At 36.8% G+C, this 17,724-nt stretch overlaps 1 protein-coding gene across 1 annotated transcript in view; it reads left to right on the top strand.

Annotated features, from left to right (window-relative positions):
* lrig2 (leucine-rich repeats and immunoglobulin-like domains 2) overlaps nucleotides 1–17,724 on the top strand; it is a 56,423-nt gene that overhangs the window by 32,323 nt on the left and 6,376 nt on the right. Inside the window, exons 9-13 of the mRNA XM_028796520.2 lie at nucleotides 638–709; nucleotides 3,779–3,847; nucleotides 4,056–4,219; nucleotides 13,763–14,083; nucleotides 14,318–14,599. Coding sequence (XP_028652353.1) covers nucleotides 638–709; nucleotides 3,779–3,847; nucleotides 4,056–4,219; nucleotides 13,763–14,083; nucleotides 14,318–14,599 — 908 coding nt within the window. The remainder of the gene's footprint in view (nucleotides 1–637; nucleotides 710–3,778; nucleotides 3,848–4,055; nucleotides 4,220–13,762; nucleotides 14,084–14,317; nucleotides 14,600–17,724) is intronic.

The following is a 17,724-nucleotide window of genomic DNA, read 5'->3' as shown; positions in this document are numbered from 1 at the left end:
TCTATGCACCACTGACCTACCAGTTGCAAACCAAGTCATCAATGGTTATAATTATTATAGCAGCAAGAGCCCACTGACCTTGACAGCTGCTGTATATTGTACATTATGGTAAACAGGGCTTATTGTGCTCACAGTACTGTCTCAAGCCTTCTCTTTACTTTGTTTTCGAGCTGCCCGAGTATTACCTCTCCATTACTTCTGTGCCTGTGTTATAAAACATGCATGTACCCAAACACTTACTAAATAGAAGTTCTCATTGTTTGCATGAGGACCAATGTGGATTGGTTCCACAACCCATTTTACCGGATTTGTCAGAGGTTGCTTTTCTGTTTATAATATGTAATGTATTTATGTATTTTTGAATTATAGTGTAGACTTGCATTTTGAGGAGCAAGCTATACTGTAAGCGTATTTTCTCTGTAAAGCACATTATTGTTGAGGGAGGGGCTTAGGTACTAACCGTTTTTTTTTTTTTTTTTAATTTCCTAAACCGTTTTCATTTTCAAATCAACTGAATGTTTAAATGGTTTTTATTAACATCCCTAGTCTATAGATTGTGCTGCAAGAAAACTGATACTATGTTTGCTAAATTGGATACATTGAGTATTCTAATATTTAAATCTATTTTTTATTTTAGGGTGCTTCAAGGAAATAGGTTAAAATCCATCACAAAGAGAGCATTTGCTGGTTTGGACAATCTTAAACATCTGTAAGTTTTTGTGTACCCTTATTTTTTAGTACACTAGGGATGGTGTTTGCTTTCTTTCAGTGTTACTTCAGTATTAACAAGGGGTTTTAAACAGTTGTACAGTAATCCCTCGCTATATCGCGCTTTGACTTTCGCGGCTTCACTCTATCGCGGATTTTATATGTAAGCATATTTAAATATATATCGCGGATTTTTTGCTGGTTCGCGGATTTCTGCGGACAATGGGTCTTTTAATTTCTGGTACACGCTTCCTCAGTTGGTTTGCCCATTTGATTTCATACAAGGGACGCTATTGGCAGATGGCTGAGAAGCTACCCAACCACAGCGCATATTATGTATTAAATAAAACTCCTCAAATATATTGTGAGCACGGGGGCTGCTCACACCCCTAGAGGACACGGCCACTCCTCAAAAAACGCTGAAAGATTACCTTCACAGTGCTCCTTTCTTTGCTGGGCTTACGTGTGGCTGCTTTGCAAGGGATATGCTTCCCGCATGGTGCTTCGCATACTTAAAAGATCAAACAGTACGTATTGATTTTTGATTGTTTGCTTTCCTCTCTCTCGCTCTGACGGAGGGGGTGTGAGCAGAGGGGCTGTTCGCATACTGGCCTAGAGGATACGGACGCTCCTCTAAAAAATGCTGAAAAATGCTTGCTCCCTTCCTCGCAGCTACTACTTAAAAGCCAAACAGCCCTATTGATTTTTGACTGTTTGCTTTTTTCTCCCTCTCTCTCTGACGGGCACTCCTTTTGAAGAGGAAGATATGTTTGCATTCTTTTAATTGTGAGACGGAACTGTCATCTCTGTCTTGTCATGGAACACAGTTTAAACTTTTGAAAAAGAGACAAATGTTTGTTTGCAGTGTTTGAATAACGTTCCTGTCTCTCTACAACCTCCTGTGTTTCTGCGCAAATCTGTGACCCAAGCATGACAATATAAAAATAACCATATAAACATATGGTTTCTACTTCGCGGATTTTCATCTTTCGCGGGGGGGTCTGGAACGCAACCCCCGCGATGGAGGAGGGATTACTGTACATACTGTATTTCATAAGGGTTTGACTTTTTACATGTACTATAAATGCTACATTCAAGTTAAATCCAGAACTCATAATTTTCGAAAAATGGAAAGAAAACGACTCCCAAACTTGGAATTTTTACTCAAACTTGGGTCTAGACTCTCAAGTCCAAGTTTGTCTGACTTCATATTATGGCATCAATCCAAAATGGTGACGTACACAGTGAACAGTAAGTATGGTAATGCCTTATAAGTTTAATTTGTTCAGTAGAAGAATTTAAATGAATTTCTTCAGTCCATAATGCTGAATATTGAGAAGGTAAACATTAATGTTACCAGAGTGAATAGAACTGACTAGCTCATGTTAGCCTGATACACATTACTAGTTGCAGCTTTCAAGCAGAAAGAGTACTGTTTACTGTTAACAAGACAATAAAATCTTCCTTGCACATTGGTTTCTTCTTCAATCTGGACTATAGAATTTTAGTTGTCATTTTTTGTTGAAACACTAGCTTTCATGGGGGCATCCAATAATGTAATTGTGAATTGCAACTTCGCAGCTCTCTCATATGATGAATGCAGCATTTGGAGTATATAAGCTGTTTATCAGAAGGTGCCGTTTTTATTCCAAGTATTTCTAATTAGAAGTATTCGCCTTTAGTAATAATACTGTGATTATATTAACAATCTAAATTAATTTAGATTCACTTATGGAAGCATATTCACAAGGTTCATGGTATAGCACTTTGGTTCTTATGGACTCCCTGACTTTCCAAGGGTGGCTGTAGCTTCTGCTGTGCCACTTTGTTTGATCGACCCATCCCATCTAAATGAAATGCTATTTGAATTTTCATAATGCACATTTTATTTTGTTTTTCAGAATATTATTTTTTTGTCTTGAACACTTGTTTCGTTTTTTGTTTTTTTTTTTATTAATTTTATTGCAATCATTCATACAAATAGATACATTTTTACAAAAAAAAAATAGCATTGAAAACAAATCAACCCCCACTCCTAAAGTTTCTTTTTTTATATCTTTTTAAACTAAATATCAGTGGAGCACTGAAAGTTAAAGCATGTTTTCACAGAGATAGTTTGAGGTATTTTTTTTTTATTTTTATCTGGAGGATTTTGGCCTCTTTACCAAGAAAAGTTATACGATAGTAAGCACTATTTTTTTTTTTTTGATTGTGTTCTTAGAATATGAGGCAGTGCTATGATCTTACCATTGTGCACTTATTGGAAACCTCATGTGTGAAATATGACCGTCTTTTTAAGTGAGATAACAAATATCATTCTTGTATTACAACTTTGATGATGTTTGCTTCTCAAAAGGAATCATTCTTAAGTTGTGTTGTGGTGCAACAATAAGTAAAATACCCATTGCTTCTAGTATAGTAGAACTTTAATCAGTATATTTACTTAACAGCTGAAATAACCTGCTTGGACTTTTATTTGTTAAATTTGTATTTATGCCATATTTAGGTACATCAATATTTATGATTTGTTATTTTTTTGTATACTCAGCATTTGTTTTAATGTTGACTCATTTAACGTTTCTGTGTGATGTTTGTTTGGATGATAGAAGTTGTACTTTAATTTAGAGAGCACATGTATAATATAAACTGACAAAGCTATCCTTGGGACTGAAATAATAGTGTAATTAATTGCTAAAATAAAATCTTGAATTAATAGTTAATAGGTGGACACAGAAACTATTTAGAGGCAAACAACTGATCCAACCACTTATAATTTGCAGAATTCTTAAAGTGCAGCTAGACAAATATAAGTGCAGTGCTTGCAAGGTGGAATAAATTTAATTATTCTGTTTACCTAACTACAGTGGTTTGCATTTTTCTAATAAGTAAATATAAGATTTTTTATCATGAGACAATTTATAAAACATTGAGGGGAAAATGTTACTTAAAAATCTTAAGAGTAAAGTGAAATTGGAAGCCTTACTGCTGACCAGCAATTCCTGGCTATTTTTAATTGCTTACCTGAAATTTTTATCAGAAAGATAATTTTTTTTGTCTTTTTCTCTAACAGGGACTTGACAAAAAATGCCATAATGTCTATTCACCCAGATGCCTTTGCCCAGATGAATTTAAAAGAAATGTGAGTAAGAACTATCTTATTTTAAGTGGTTATGTCTCCATAATATGGAAGTTAGTCCCATACTAAATTAATTTCTGTCTGTTTAAAAAAAAAAAAAAAAAAAGTTATCAATATTTTGTGGATTATAGATATAAGGACAGAATCAGTGACTTTAAAATTTTAATCCATGTAGTTAACAGGCATCATTTCATTTTTTTTTTTCTAACAGCTTAATGAACACAAGCAGCCTGTTGTGCGACTGTCAGCTAGCCTGGCTCCGCCAATGGCTGGTTGAAAATAACTTCCAGGAGTCTGTGGTGGCAGTCTGTGCACATCCGGTTGGATTGGCTGGGAGCAGTATTCTTGACGTCAAGACAGAGGCTTTGATTTGTGGTAGGAATCTACATAGGCTGATTATTAGTCTGTGAATGTGGGTGGCAACTTGCATGATATGGATAAAATGTTTAAGTAGTCATGAGTGATATTGTGTGGGTTTCATATGTTCATTAAAGTTAGTGCTTATTTATGATCACATTGTTTTGAATATGCAGAGAATCCCATTTTTGAAGGGCTGTATTATGAAGTGTCACTTATGTTGGAAGGCTGCAGCATTCACATATTAGTGGACAGTTTATAAATACGTCATGCTTTGCAGACTTACAATGAGAAAAAGAAAAAATATTAATGATAAAAGTATTAAAAAAAAAAAAAGCATATGCAAAACTGCTTATAACACCCAAAATGTTTAAACAAAATCTGTATATATTCAAATTAGGCTCGAGAAAGTTAACTTTTGCGATTTAATGCGGCCTGTTTAATACATTAAAAAATATTGTCACATCCTGGGCTGGCAACAAGGCAAACGCCTCAGGCAGTGCTTTCGTCAGGGTGGCGTTTTCATGTGATTTTTTTTTTTAATATATATATATATATATATATATACACTAGGGGGCTTCACTCGGCCACCCCCGGATTTGGTTTACCGGATATACAATTTAAAGAAATTATTTTAATGGGAATTGTTACATATGTATTATTTTCACTTTTACTTTAAAACTTTTGTAAAAACAATACTTGTCCTTTATTTCCGGCCCCGGGAGTAGTTAAATCTTTCTCGCAGGATGTATAATGCTGCTCGTGTTGTGAAGGGGGGGGGGGGGTCGCTGAACGCAAGCTAAGGAAATGCCGTCGGATTATCTGCTGTGTTTCTGCTTCTGCTGCTGGCGGACTGCGTGTTCTTTTTGTCACGGTGCATGTCGATCATTTAAAAACCTGTCCTTTTGCCACTTTGCCTCTCTGCCACTCGCGTTGTGAAAGGTGGGGGGGGAGGATCATCTGCTGCTGGCAAGCTGCGTGTTCTGCTTGTCGTTGTTTTAAGAGCTGGGAGCACATGATGTCTGTCTGCCAAAAGCATTCCAACAACTGCTTGGTTAGATGTCTGTGAACTTGTTTTAAATGTTGTCTCGCTGCTTTGTCTTGCGTGACATTAAAGTGTCTCGTGGGATGTCAGATTGTCTTCCAAGAAGATCACGTCTTGTCTTCCTCCCAGGATTTTTTTTATATATACATTACGAAACAATAATACTGTAATGATAAGACTGGAGATGCAGAGGTCCATGTGGCTGGACAGCTACAAAGCACAGTGCTTTTAGAATTCACAGTGCATTATACAAATGAAACACCTGAGCGAGAGGAAGAAAGGTGGAAGGAGCACGAGAGACGGGTTTGAGTGTGGAAGGTGCTAGAACAGAAGCACTTTTGTTCGCCATTGGTGTCGGAGCGCACGTATCGCATGCTGTGCACGGATAGCACAGAGTGAGCAAATGAGTAGAGGGGAGTGAGAGTGAAACAGCAGTGTTCTTCTGTGCTGTAACACTGAAGCAGAAGACCGTATAGACTGGTTAGATTAGTCTGAGTGCAGTTAAAGTTAGGATGATCTCCGAGCTGCTTTAATGTTGGCTTCTCCAGCTAGTGCCATCCTCCTCGGACAGATCTCGACCACCTGAGGAGCATGTCTGTCTCCAGTCAGGATCCAGGGGCATTACACTGTTATTTCCATGGCACACCAGTTGAAAAACACTTCTGTAGAGTATAATTATCAAGTTGTTGATGGTGATGAATAATTGAGGATAGAATTACAGAGTTTAAACACAAGTTCAAATGTATGCCCATTTAAGAGATGCTTATTCTTTCAATTAAATCTGTCTTTAGCAGTCATATTGATCATTTGTTTTTTACTTAGACATGTCTGTGTTTTGTATGCTATGTTGAATTAAGAATTTAAACATTGGCGTCGTTTTCTTTTTTGCCTTCTTTTCAACTTTCCTTGTAGGAAGGTGTTAAAATTCACGTTGTACTTGCTCGAGTAGTATCTTTTTAAACGTTCAGGTTTAAGGTCATTGTTTCAGCTTAAACTGTGCCATTTTTTTAAATTCCTTTGTGTTGATTCTTCATTAAATTTGTGATTCAGTGTGTTTTTACTTCATGATTTATGCGTTAATTTTATAATTACATTTTAATGTTAGATGTGATTCATTGCGATTAATTACATACATTTATGCGATTAATTAGTTTATTTTTTAATCGATTCCCAGCCCTAATTCAAATATCTATCTTATTCTTTTATATGAATATTCTAGCCTTATTTTTTGGCTAATATGATAGCTCTACTAGCTACAAATATTGCTTAATTGTAGCAAATACATTTTTTTGTTGTAACTAATTTAATTGTAAACTAATTTAAATTATAGGTATTAAAATGTATGTTTTGGTTAAAGTGGTAAAATCAGACACTTGAATGTATTAAAAACTTTTAAAGTGTTGTTAACAGAGTAAGGACTCTGAATGTTAACTACAGTGGGACTGAAACCATTTTTTTTTAGTTCCCCTCTTGGGTAAAACTTAACGTTCTGCTTCTTGGGTTGAAGTTTATTGTCATGTGTACAGAGTATGGTGCAGCTCTTTCTTGCATGTCTTTCCAACAGAGAACATTTTGCCATAATAAAATTGTACTTTAGCTTCGAACTGAAAAAGATACCTATTCATAACTCCTATATTTCAAATTTTAGATTTAGAGTGTTAAATCTACATAGCTAGAAAGGTTCAGTTGCAAAATAGTAAAAAATACTATGCTTGCACAGATGTTGCCTCTATTTTTACACAAAATTAATTATAGACGGGTGTGTGATCTGACATGTTGCTGATACACACACAAAATCTCCTGCCTATGGTTTGGGGCAGTCTTCTTACATTCCAAATGATACAGATAAACAGACTAACATTATGAAACGGTGGGTAATGTCCATTATTACAGCATTTGATGCAAGTGTTAGGATTATTTCTATTGCTATATACAAGTAAAATTCCATTACAGCGAATATCTTTACAACAACATTTTCATTACAATGAAGTATTTTTATGGTTCCCGACAGTTTCCCCATATGACACGAGTCTATAGAAATCTCATTACTACGAAATACATTCAGCAGATACTTTCATTACAACGAAGTGCCCAAAAGACATTGAGATGCCTGAATGAATCATCCACAGAGCAGTTAGTTCTGTGGCCGCAGCTCAGTTGTGCACAACGATTCCCAAACAAACACTAATTTTTTCTTTCTTCGAACTCTCCTCGAACTGTTTTTTTGCTGTTTTTGTTTTCTGTGGTTTTCAGTGATGCCTTTTGCTTGTCAATATTTGAAAAACATCCATTGGAATTTAACTCATTGTCACCCTCCTATAGAAATGGCAGACTCGAATAAACGATAACAGTTCATATTAGAAAAAAAAAATTAAAATTATTGCAGCAAAAACAAAAAAGACATTGCCAGTGAATTTGGAAGAAAAATCTCGGGTTGCAAACGTATGCGAACTGCTGCATTTGAAATCGTCAAAAAAGCCGTTTTTATGTGGTTCAGTGATGCTCGTTCAGGAAACATTCCTATTAATGCGGCATTCATTCAAGAAAATGTGAGGTTTCTAAACTCTCTTGGCACCTCCCCCAACTGGACAACATGCCGAAGAGCGTCCCGAAGTGCGACCACCACGTCTGTGGAAGAGTGTTTATCCATTGCTGGGGCAACAGCAGGCTCACAGCTCTGCTGTGGCTCATCACTGAAGCAAACAGAAAAGATCTCGATGGGTGATGCAAGGAACATTATAAATGCAGAGAACGGTAGTACTTGGCCACTACCCTGGCCACAACCCTGCCTGACTGCTGTGTCTGTGTATAGGAGAGTGGTAGATCCTGCTAAAATAAAAAAAGTGCTGTTCCCGTTTCAAGCTGAATAAAGCTGGTTTTGCTAAAGTACTGAGACTCAGCCTCGTGTTTTGGGGTGCAAGACAGGGACTTATAGTGTGACCCCGATCTTTTAGGATTTTCTTCCACGGCGCTCTGCTGGAGCGCTGTGAGCCTGCTGTTGCCCTGCCCTGGCAACGGACAAGCAATCTTCCACAGACGTGGCAATCGCGCTTCGGGACGCACTTTGGCATGTCGCCCCATTGGTTGGGAGGTGGGGGGGATCCCAAAAGAGTTCAGAAACCACACAGTATGAAGAAGAAGAAAAGGATGATTCGGCTTCTGATAACTGCACTGCCCACAGCATGCTTCCACATTTAGATAATGTTCGTGTTGAATTCATCCATCCATTTTCCAACTCGCTGAATCCTAACACAGGATTACGGGGGTCTGCTGGAGCCAATCCCAGCCAACATAAGGCGCTGGGCAGGACACACACACACCAAGCACACACTAGGAACAATTTAGGATCGCCAGTGCACCTAACCAGCATGTCTTTGGACTGTGGGAGGAAACTTGAGCACCCGGAGGAATCCCACGCAGACACAGGGGGAACATGCAGACTCCACCCGGGTCTCCTTACTGTGAGGCAGTAGCACTACCACTGCATCACCATGCCACCCTTGTGTTGAATTCCTCCCACCCAATTGCACAGCAGTGCTTCAGCCATTGGATTTGGGCATCATTAGCACCCTGAAAGTGTATTATCACAAGGAAATGCTGAGAACAATTCTCGTCAGCATAACTTGTAGACAGGAGGAGATTAAAATTGACATGAAAGAAAGAAGCTATTGAAATGATTGCAAAAGCCTGGACGCAAGTTAAAGAAAGCACTATAGTGACAAATACAGAATCTCATTACTGTGACGTTTTCATTACAACAAAATATTTTTTTAGGTCCCTGGCACTTCATTGTAATGGAATTTTACCAGTATTGCCTGTTTTATTATGCTTTAAAATGGGCCTGATCTGTAATACAAGTTTCTTTCAAAATTATCAGTGTATACAAGAGTAAACTGTAGGGCAAAATACAGAAACTGATCAAGACAATAAATCAAAATGGTGAGTATAAATATAAGCAAATTAAGCAGTGAAAGTAGGGGGTCTTATAGATATTAGCAGTCGATATTTAAAAGAAATAATTTGAACATCAGCAGTGTGTAACATGATGATAATGCAATAAGATGTATGTAGCATTAACAGTATGTGCCAGCAGGGAGTGTGTTCTACAGATGTCTGATTTTGGACCATGCCACCCAGTCAGTGCAGCCAGGTCTCCAAACTCACCCATATTACAGAAACAGTACATATTTTTCCAGTATTATCTTACATATAGTGATCTAACATTAGCAGTTAAAACAAGACAAATTTATTATGGAAAAATGAAAAATAGCTAATTTTTTTTATCATGGATCAGAATAGCTGATAAGGATGCTCAGTAAGTTTACAAGTAACTGCATATTTTTACTCCAACAGTTTTAATGACTTGGATAGTATATTTATTGCCTCGTTTGAAAATTTCACATGTGTGTCTGTTCAATATTCTGTCTTTTTAAGATTGTGTTTAAAATTAAGGCTATGTTAATTTTGAGTAGCTAGAGATTCTTTAATTACAGGGCTTCATTTTGTTTGACTTTGAATTTGACTTTGTTGTAACTAACTGTCGGCCTCAAGAGGTTTATTTTTTTCTTCAGTTGTCAGCTGGCCATATCTCAGTTGTATTGTTAACTCGTAATGTCATGAATCTTTTAAGCTAATCTAATTGAAAGCGCTCATTTTTACTGTGTGTTTAACCTAATTTATCGTTTTTTTATGTGATAATGATGTATGGTTTAACTGTTATTATTACATTATATAGTAGCTGTAAATCCATTGAAGAACTCTGAGCCTATACTTGGAGAAGTGTGCTATACAAAAATAAATTAAATGGAATCAAATGCAGTGGTTAGTTACCCATAACTCTGTAAAATCAAGCATTTTAAAGTGCAAGAAGCACATGTTTTAACATGACAAAAATCGGAATTATCTCCAGATACAGAGTTGATTTATCATTTACTGTTCACTAAGTATCCAGCAGCACTTCTCACTACAGTGCTGCACTTTGCACACTTTTTTTTGTGATCACACCACACAATCTTTTTTAATATCTTTTATAGAGTCATGTTTTATATATCTATATATATAATTATAGAGTAAATATTTTTACAACCATAAAGAAACTGGGGGTAGACTGTTGATTAGTTTACCTGCTAATGCAGCTACTGCATCACTTGGAGATGGATATGGGAAGAAGAGATTTATTCATCCATTTTCCATGGCTTATCCGAGATCAGGTTGTGGGGGCAACAGTCTTGGCAGTAAGGCCCATACATTCCTTTCCCCAATTACACTTGCCAACTCATACTGTGGGATCCCAAGGCATTCCCAGACTATTTTGGAATATATAATCCTTCCAGTGAGCTCTGGGTCTTTCCCCAGTACTCCTCCCAGCTGGCCGTGCCCATAAAGCCTGCACAGTGAGGCTTCTGGGAGTCATCCATATCAGATGCCAGAACCACTTCAGTTAGCTCCTTTCGATGTGGAGGATCAGCGGCTCTACCCTGAGCCTCTCCTGGATGTCTGTGCATCTTACCCTCTAAGTGAGAGCCCTACCCTATGAAGAAAACTCATTTTGGCCGGTTATACCCACAATCGCCTTCTTTCGGCCATTACCCAAATGACCATAGGTGAAGGTAAGGATGTAGATCGACTGGTAAATCAAGAGCTTTGCCTAATTATGACTCGGCTCTTTCTTCACCCCTGATGAAGCCAACACGACCATATCAGCAGCAACAACTGTGCCAATTTTTGCTGACTATGTATGGTCAGTTTCTGTCTGGGTTCCAGTGTACAAAGACCTATGCCTTTTAACTGCCGCCCAGGTCACACTGCACTCTGTCCCTATTCCTCCTACAGGTGCAGGGCTCACAGAAGGTCAGACCCATGTTGCAATTTCAGACAGTGCCTGACTGGGTCCCATGGCAGGCCCGGCTGCCATGTACTCACCAATAGGCACTACCCTAGGCCTTTGCTGCATACGGAATGGGGTACTCTCTTTAAATTTGTGGATCATTAGAGGCTATGAATCGCTCTTTGTCTGATACCCCACCTGAGACCAAATTAGCCTTGGGATGACTTACCAGGAGCTTCTCTTCTGTACAACATATCTCCGTGGGTCACAGGAGCACACAAACCTCTCCACCGTGATAAGGTGGTGATTCCCGGAAAGGGGAAGAGGAAATTAAAGCTTAGTATTTATAAGTTTTTATAGATTGAGCATTTATGATATAGCCTTTTAAAAATCACATTTCATTTTTTTCCAACTCCCATTAATATGTTTCTGCCTTTTTTGTGTGGAAGAAAAAAGAATCATTTTTTCAGCCAAAGCAGAAAGTCTATTATTGCTTTATTTTACCAAAATAAAGACCATTCTGAGAACACAGTAGCTAGGTATTTCTAATCTTAAAACAAATAATCAGTTGATCTCTATTTTTGATAGTAAACCTAACCCGTTTTTAAATAACATACAGCACTGCAGTGCAAATGCACCTTACAAACAAAGATAAGATGTACTTGTGATTCATTTTTAGTTAATCTGACCTAGCCTGTCTATCTGAAAAAGAAAAATAACACAAGTCTTGTACACTTGGAAAATACTGCAAACACAGTTGAGAAGGAATGGCATACCTTTTGAGCTTCTGGTAATGATTTCTCCATAACTGAATTTAATACAAATGAGTTTATTGAAGAAGAAAACTAACTTGATCTTGAACAGATCTTATAAACGCATAACATTTATGGAAGGCATTAAACTTTCACTAAACTGTTAGCAGCTGCTAAAGGAAGTTAGTCTGTTGATTTTATACTATAGTATGTGGTAACAGTGGAACTTGCAATACTAGAATAGATTGTTTAGTGCTTTTAAAAGACAAAAAAGGAAATATTATGAGGTTATGCCCTAAATATCTTTAGTTCAGTTTAGTATGAATTGTTCAAACTTTTGAAAATATATTAAAATTGACCTTAAAATATTATTTTGGATCCATATGTATAGTTTACTATGTTGAATTGTTTGTCCTTGACTTATGCAGTGCTTCTTTTTTATAATCTGAATAGTTTTGTCTTTCATACTGGAATAATTACACAGTAACAATTACAGAATGGAAGCCACAGAGCAAAATGCCAACTTCGATTCCATTGCTGTTAAATATATAGAAATATATGTTGATTAATTTAACCATGCACAAACAGTTTAGAGTCCCAGAAGGAGTGCCTGGAATTTAATGACGATACCGTAAAGCATCTTGTCATCTCTGCTTTAACTTCCAGGTTTTTCTGTAGTATTGAGCAGTATGCTGAACAAAAATCTTTGATTAAAATGTGTTGTGTGTGTTAAATATGAATTATTTCTAAAGTGCAAACTTGTATTTATATATGGCACCCCCCAAAACATTAGTCAAATGTAGTCGTAAAAGTACAGTGAAAATCATTTAACACGAAACTGAGGGGACTGAAATATTTTTTCATGTTAAAAGAATTTCGTGTTAAAGGATATTACAAAAAAAAACATACAGTATATTCAACAAAATTAAGTTTATTAGAGTACATTTTATTTACATAGATATGTATATATGCATGTATTTAATAAAAATGGGAGCATTCTGAGATCTCGCTTGTTTGAACCAAACAAGTAAAGCCGTCTCTAAATCCTCGTGCTTGGCCGTTCTCATCCATTTTCGCTCTGGCTCAAACTTACTCCGTTCAAACATTTCCGTAATTTGCTCTCTTTTTTTAATTACTGTATTGTTGATAATGTGGAGTTAGCAATATCAAAATCATTACAGATTTCCGTTTTTGTCTTCTGTTTTTGATCAACAGCCTTAAGAAGCTCCATCTTCATTTTAAGCGAAATAGCAGTTTGCTTTCCCCCTGAGCTCTTTGCCATTGTGCTCGTAAAAAAATTCTTCTAAAATAGAAAAAAAAAACGCGAACCAAACTCACTGATTTTTACTCACACTGCGATGTACTCGTCACCGAATTCCAAAGCTAATTGATGAGAGATGAGATGTTTTTGTGTGGCGTTTGTAGGGGTGGAGGGTGAAAGTAGCTTAAACAAAATTGGCTCGTGTCACAGGCTATTCCGAGGGTATTTCAAAGCCAAGTTAGCCTCCTTTCTACGAAACATGTGAAACCACGTCTCTTTCATTTCACACCCCTCTTAAATCTCGCCTGCGCGGCTGGTGTTTTCCGTATTTTGTTCATTCCCAGTAGGGAAATCTTTTCGTGTTAAGCGATTTTCGTTTCGTGTTAAGAGAAAAAATTGCATGAAAATACATAGTAGTTTGTCGGGACCGTTGTATTATTTCGTGTTAACCGATATTTCGTCTTAAGCGTTTTCGCATTAAACGTATTTCACTGTAAATACTTTAATCTATGTGTACGATATAAATTAAATAAGTTATTCTCTGCCTACAAAGCATTTGTCTGAAACGGGTTGATATTGATCTCTGATGCTGCACCTAACCTCACTCAATGCTTGTATGTAGATTGCCTGATGATTTGGAGGTACATAAAACTTAAATCTTTTTGTTTTTTCTTAGATGACTTTCCAAAGCCTCTCATAGTGGTTCACCCAGAGACTGCTGTAGCTTTGAAAGGTTCAAATGTCACTCTAACATGCCAGGCTCACAGTAGCAGTGATTCAGCGATGACTGCAGCTTGGAGGAAAGATGGAGAGCTTCTTTATGATGCTGTTGTTCAGAATTTTGCCAGCTATAAAGAAAAGGAAGCTCGATTTATTGAATACACTTCAGTATTGCATCTTTTAAATATAAACTTTACTGATGAGGGACGATACCAGTGTGTTGTGACAAATCATTTTGGTTCTAATTACTCCCAAAAGGCAAAGCTAACAGTGAATGGTACGTGTATTTTTCTTTTGCTGCTGCTGCTACCGTGCAATTTTTACTTAATTTTTCATTTCCGTATTTAATGACAATGGAAGCAAAATGATACCTTTTATTGGCCAACTAAAAAGACTACAATATGATGTCATTTTGCTTGACTTCTCATTACATCCTTAATGGCAAACACTGTACAACACCCTAGTTCTACATTTCCATATTTGACATTCTTGATTTTGTGGTCTCTTTTAGAGCTACCTTCTTTCATGAAGACTCCAATGGATCTCACCATAAGGACTGGTGCCATGGCCCGCCTGGAGTGTGCAGCTGAGGGTCATCCATCACCACAGATTGCTTGGCAGAAAGATGGAGGCACAGATTTCCCAGCTGCACGAGAACGGCGGATGCATGTCATGCCAGAGGATGATGTGTTTTTTATTGCAAATGTCAAAATTGAAGACATGGGAGTTTACAGCTGTACTGCCCAGAATACGGCTGGCACAATGTCTGCTAATGCAACACTGACTGTCTTAGGTAAGGTCTGCTGTTTATCATTTGAACTGTGCCTCAAGTAGCTTTACTAGAGAATCATAAAATCAAGTACAGGCCAACTCTGGTCCTCTCTAGTCCATCTCAGTCCCCTGACCTGAACTCTATTAAAAAAACTGTGGAGTGATCTGAAGAAGAGAGGACACAGGAGAGGGCTTCGGACCCTGGATGATGTGGAGAGATTATGTAAAGAAGAATGGTCTCAGATGACATTTTCTGTATTCTTCAACCTTATAAAAGGTTATAAGAGATGACTCTGTGCTGTTATATTGGCAGAGGGAGGTTGTACAAAGTATTAAATGTAGGCGTGCCAGCAATTGTGGCATATGTGTTTTTGTTAAACCCCTCATCAAGAAATAAATATTTTTATTTTTCTTTGAATGAACTTGTTTCAATTAAGTCAGATGTCTCATTTTTTTCAGTTCAAGATGATGGTTCTTCAGCAGTGATTTTTTTTTTCTATCACTTCTTTCTAATTTTTACAAGGGCTTCCAATAATAGTGATGGGCATTGTGTGTATGTATATACGTACGTATGTGTGTATGTATGTATAGGTATGTACATGTATGTATGTGTGTTCTTTCTTGAATTCTTTATACCTGATTGGATGGTGTCTTTTTAGGTTGTGGAATAGATTTGTTGCATTACTATTTTTTGTAGATACTTGGTGGCAGCATATCATGGATACTCGGTTTATCTGTTTTTGGTCTGATTTGTGATAACTGAGCCACTACTGTTTTTGATGATGTATGTCATTTCTTTGGTATTACCTCTTCGTGAACTAACACATTTTCCTACTTGGCTTCACTTGCCAGGTGGTAGTCTTTGCATGATGTCTCTCTACACTATTCCATGCCAACCACATTGTTAATAATTACCACAAGTCTAATTCACTGGGATGTGTGATACTACAAAGGGCAGCATGATTGGCTGCTGTTCTGACTTTTCGGCAACACTATGAGCTGCATGATAGACCCTAAATCTGTTTCTGTATTTAGACAGGTGAAGAACAAAATCTTTTATCTAGTTTTGTACCCTAATTTTAACATTGTTAACATATTTTGTTTTATTCCCAGCACTACTCCAGATATTGTTCTTTAGCTGGTTGTTTTAACACTCCATTTCTTATAGCCGTCAGTTCTCTCTGCTTCTTATTGTGTGTGTTGGTTAGATGGTAAAGTACTATTGCTTCCATTTTAAATTGCGGTTCATGCAACTTTTTCTCAGGCTCATCTATAAAATATGAGTCTTAACTGTTTTCTTTTCTATGTATACTTGGCAACTGTTAAAACTGAGCACAGCAGAGTCACTCGTATGGCACATCATGTTCACATTTAATGCCTTCCTGTCACTGTCATAATTAAATTCTAATGAGTTGAATTTACATTTTAGGAGTCTAAAATATTGTAACTGTTAAGAATTCAAATATAATATGCAATGTATTTTTGATTATACCAGTAATTCTAATCTTTGAAATCTACAAAAGTTCTTATGGTTGAAAACTAGTTGGTGAAATTTTTAAAAAGCATTTCATTGAATGAATTAAAATCTGAAACTCAAAGCGGAGTGTAAAGCAAAACGTCATCATAAAGCCATCTACTCAAACTAACTGAAAAAAATAAAAATGTACAGAATGGAAGAACACTTGTTCTATTTTTATAAAACAAACCAGTGGCCAGTAATCAGTGTTTCCTCTTGGGTGCACACGTAGGCGAATGCACTCAACATTAAGTGCACATTTTGCAGTAGCACTTATCGATGTATGCCAAGAAGGTTTTTGGCAAACATTTACAGAGGAGGGACCACACAATGACCCTACTGTCAATAATTAGATACTAAAACATGGCATCCTTTTGAACCCTTTGACAACTGAAATTAAAATAGTTTCTTATGCTTAACCTTCGGAAATGTCAATCACTATGAAGTGACTGGTTTGAAAAGATAGTGAAGCAAAGCTCACTTACCAAATATTTTAATGAATAACTTTGATTTAATGAAGAAAACTTTAACATCTGTTCTGAGTTCAAACGTTTAAAATTTAGAAAAGATCCCCAGATATGTGGTGGTTTAGGACAACTTAAGTCTACCACCAAGTTGACAAAAAATTAGAATATTATGAAGAAACACAGTGATATCCTGGAAGAGCAACTTTATGTAAAATGTGCCAGGAAAAGTACAAAACATGTCAAATAAAGTGAAGTGTGGAGTTTGTGGGATTAGGATATGAAGATCCACTAACTCAGCATTTACAGTAAACCTAAACCTTTTCTTGTCCTTTCTCTCAAAAGCAGGGTTAGGCAACATGTGTGCTGGGGGCCGCAGTTGATGCAGATTTTCATTCTAACCCATTTGCTTAATTAGAAACCAATCCTTGCCAATCTCAGGTCTTATTTAATTTTATGGCTTGTTAGTCTGCAATGTTAAGGTTCTTTATCATAGATTTTTTTTTCCTTTCAAAGGATATCATCTAAACTATTTGAAGCCTAAAACAGATCATTTTCAGTCTGTCACATTTTTAAGTGTTCTATCTATCCAAATACTTAGTATGTTTTATCAATTTTGGTTTGAGAAAATTGGATTTTTATATTTTTCTCATTCTATATTGTGCTTATTTCTAAAACCGGTCAATATTCATCTTTATTGCTCATATGCTTGTTTTGTAAACAGACATGACAGATTAGGATGACTACAGGGATATACTGGTTAAATGTGCAACAAATGTCCATCCACTTTATTTCCTGCCTTGCCCAATTTGAGGGGCACATACAAACCATGCTGTCTCACATTGTGCATCTTTAGATTAACGCCAGTTAACCTAACATACAGTACATATCTTTAACATTTGAGAGACAAAACATTCTGCACAGATGGGGACTTGATTTCTGACCTGCTCAAACTCTTTGTGGTGGTTTGCGTGTTCATCCAGTGTCCGTATGTTCCCATAATTAATCCCACTCAGGGTTGATTATTTCCTTATGCATGCTACAGCTGGAATAGTCCCCAGCTCCCTGTCACTATGTATTGGATTAAATAGGTTAACTAAATGTGTAGATGGGTAGTTAATTAAGATATGTATTGGACTAAGCTTCAGCAGCTTCCTTAACTGGGCT

The sequence above is a fragment of the Erpetoichthys calabaricus genome, chromosome 3 (genome assembly GCF_900747795.2).
Source record: "Erpetoichthys calabaricus chromosome 3, fErpCal1.3, whole genome shotgun sequence".
Taxonomy (NCBI): domain Eukaryota; kingdom Metazoa; phylum Chordata; class Cladistia; order Polypteriformes; family Polypteridae; genus Erpetoichthys; species Erpetoichthys calabaricus.
The sequence above is the reverse complement of the archived record's forward strand: the minus strand, read 5'-3'. Positions and strand labels throughout refer to the sequence as shown.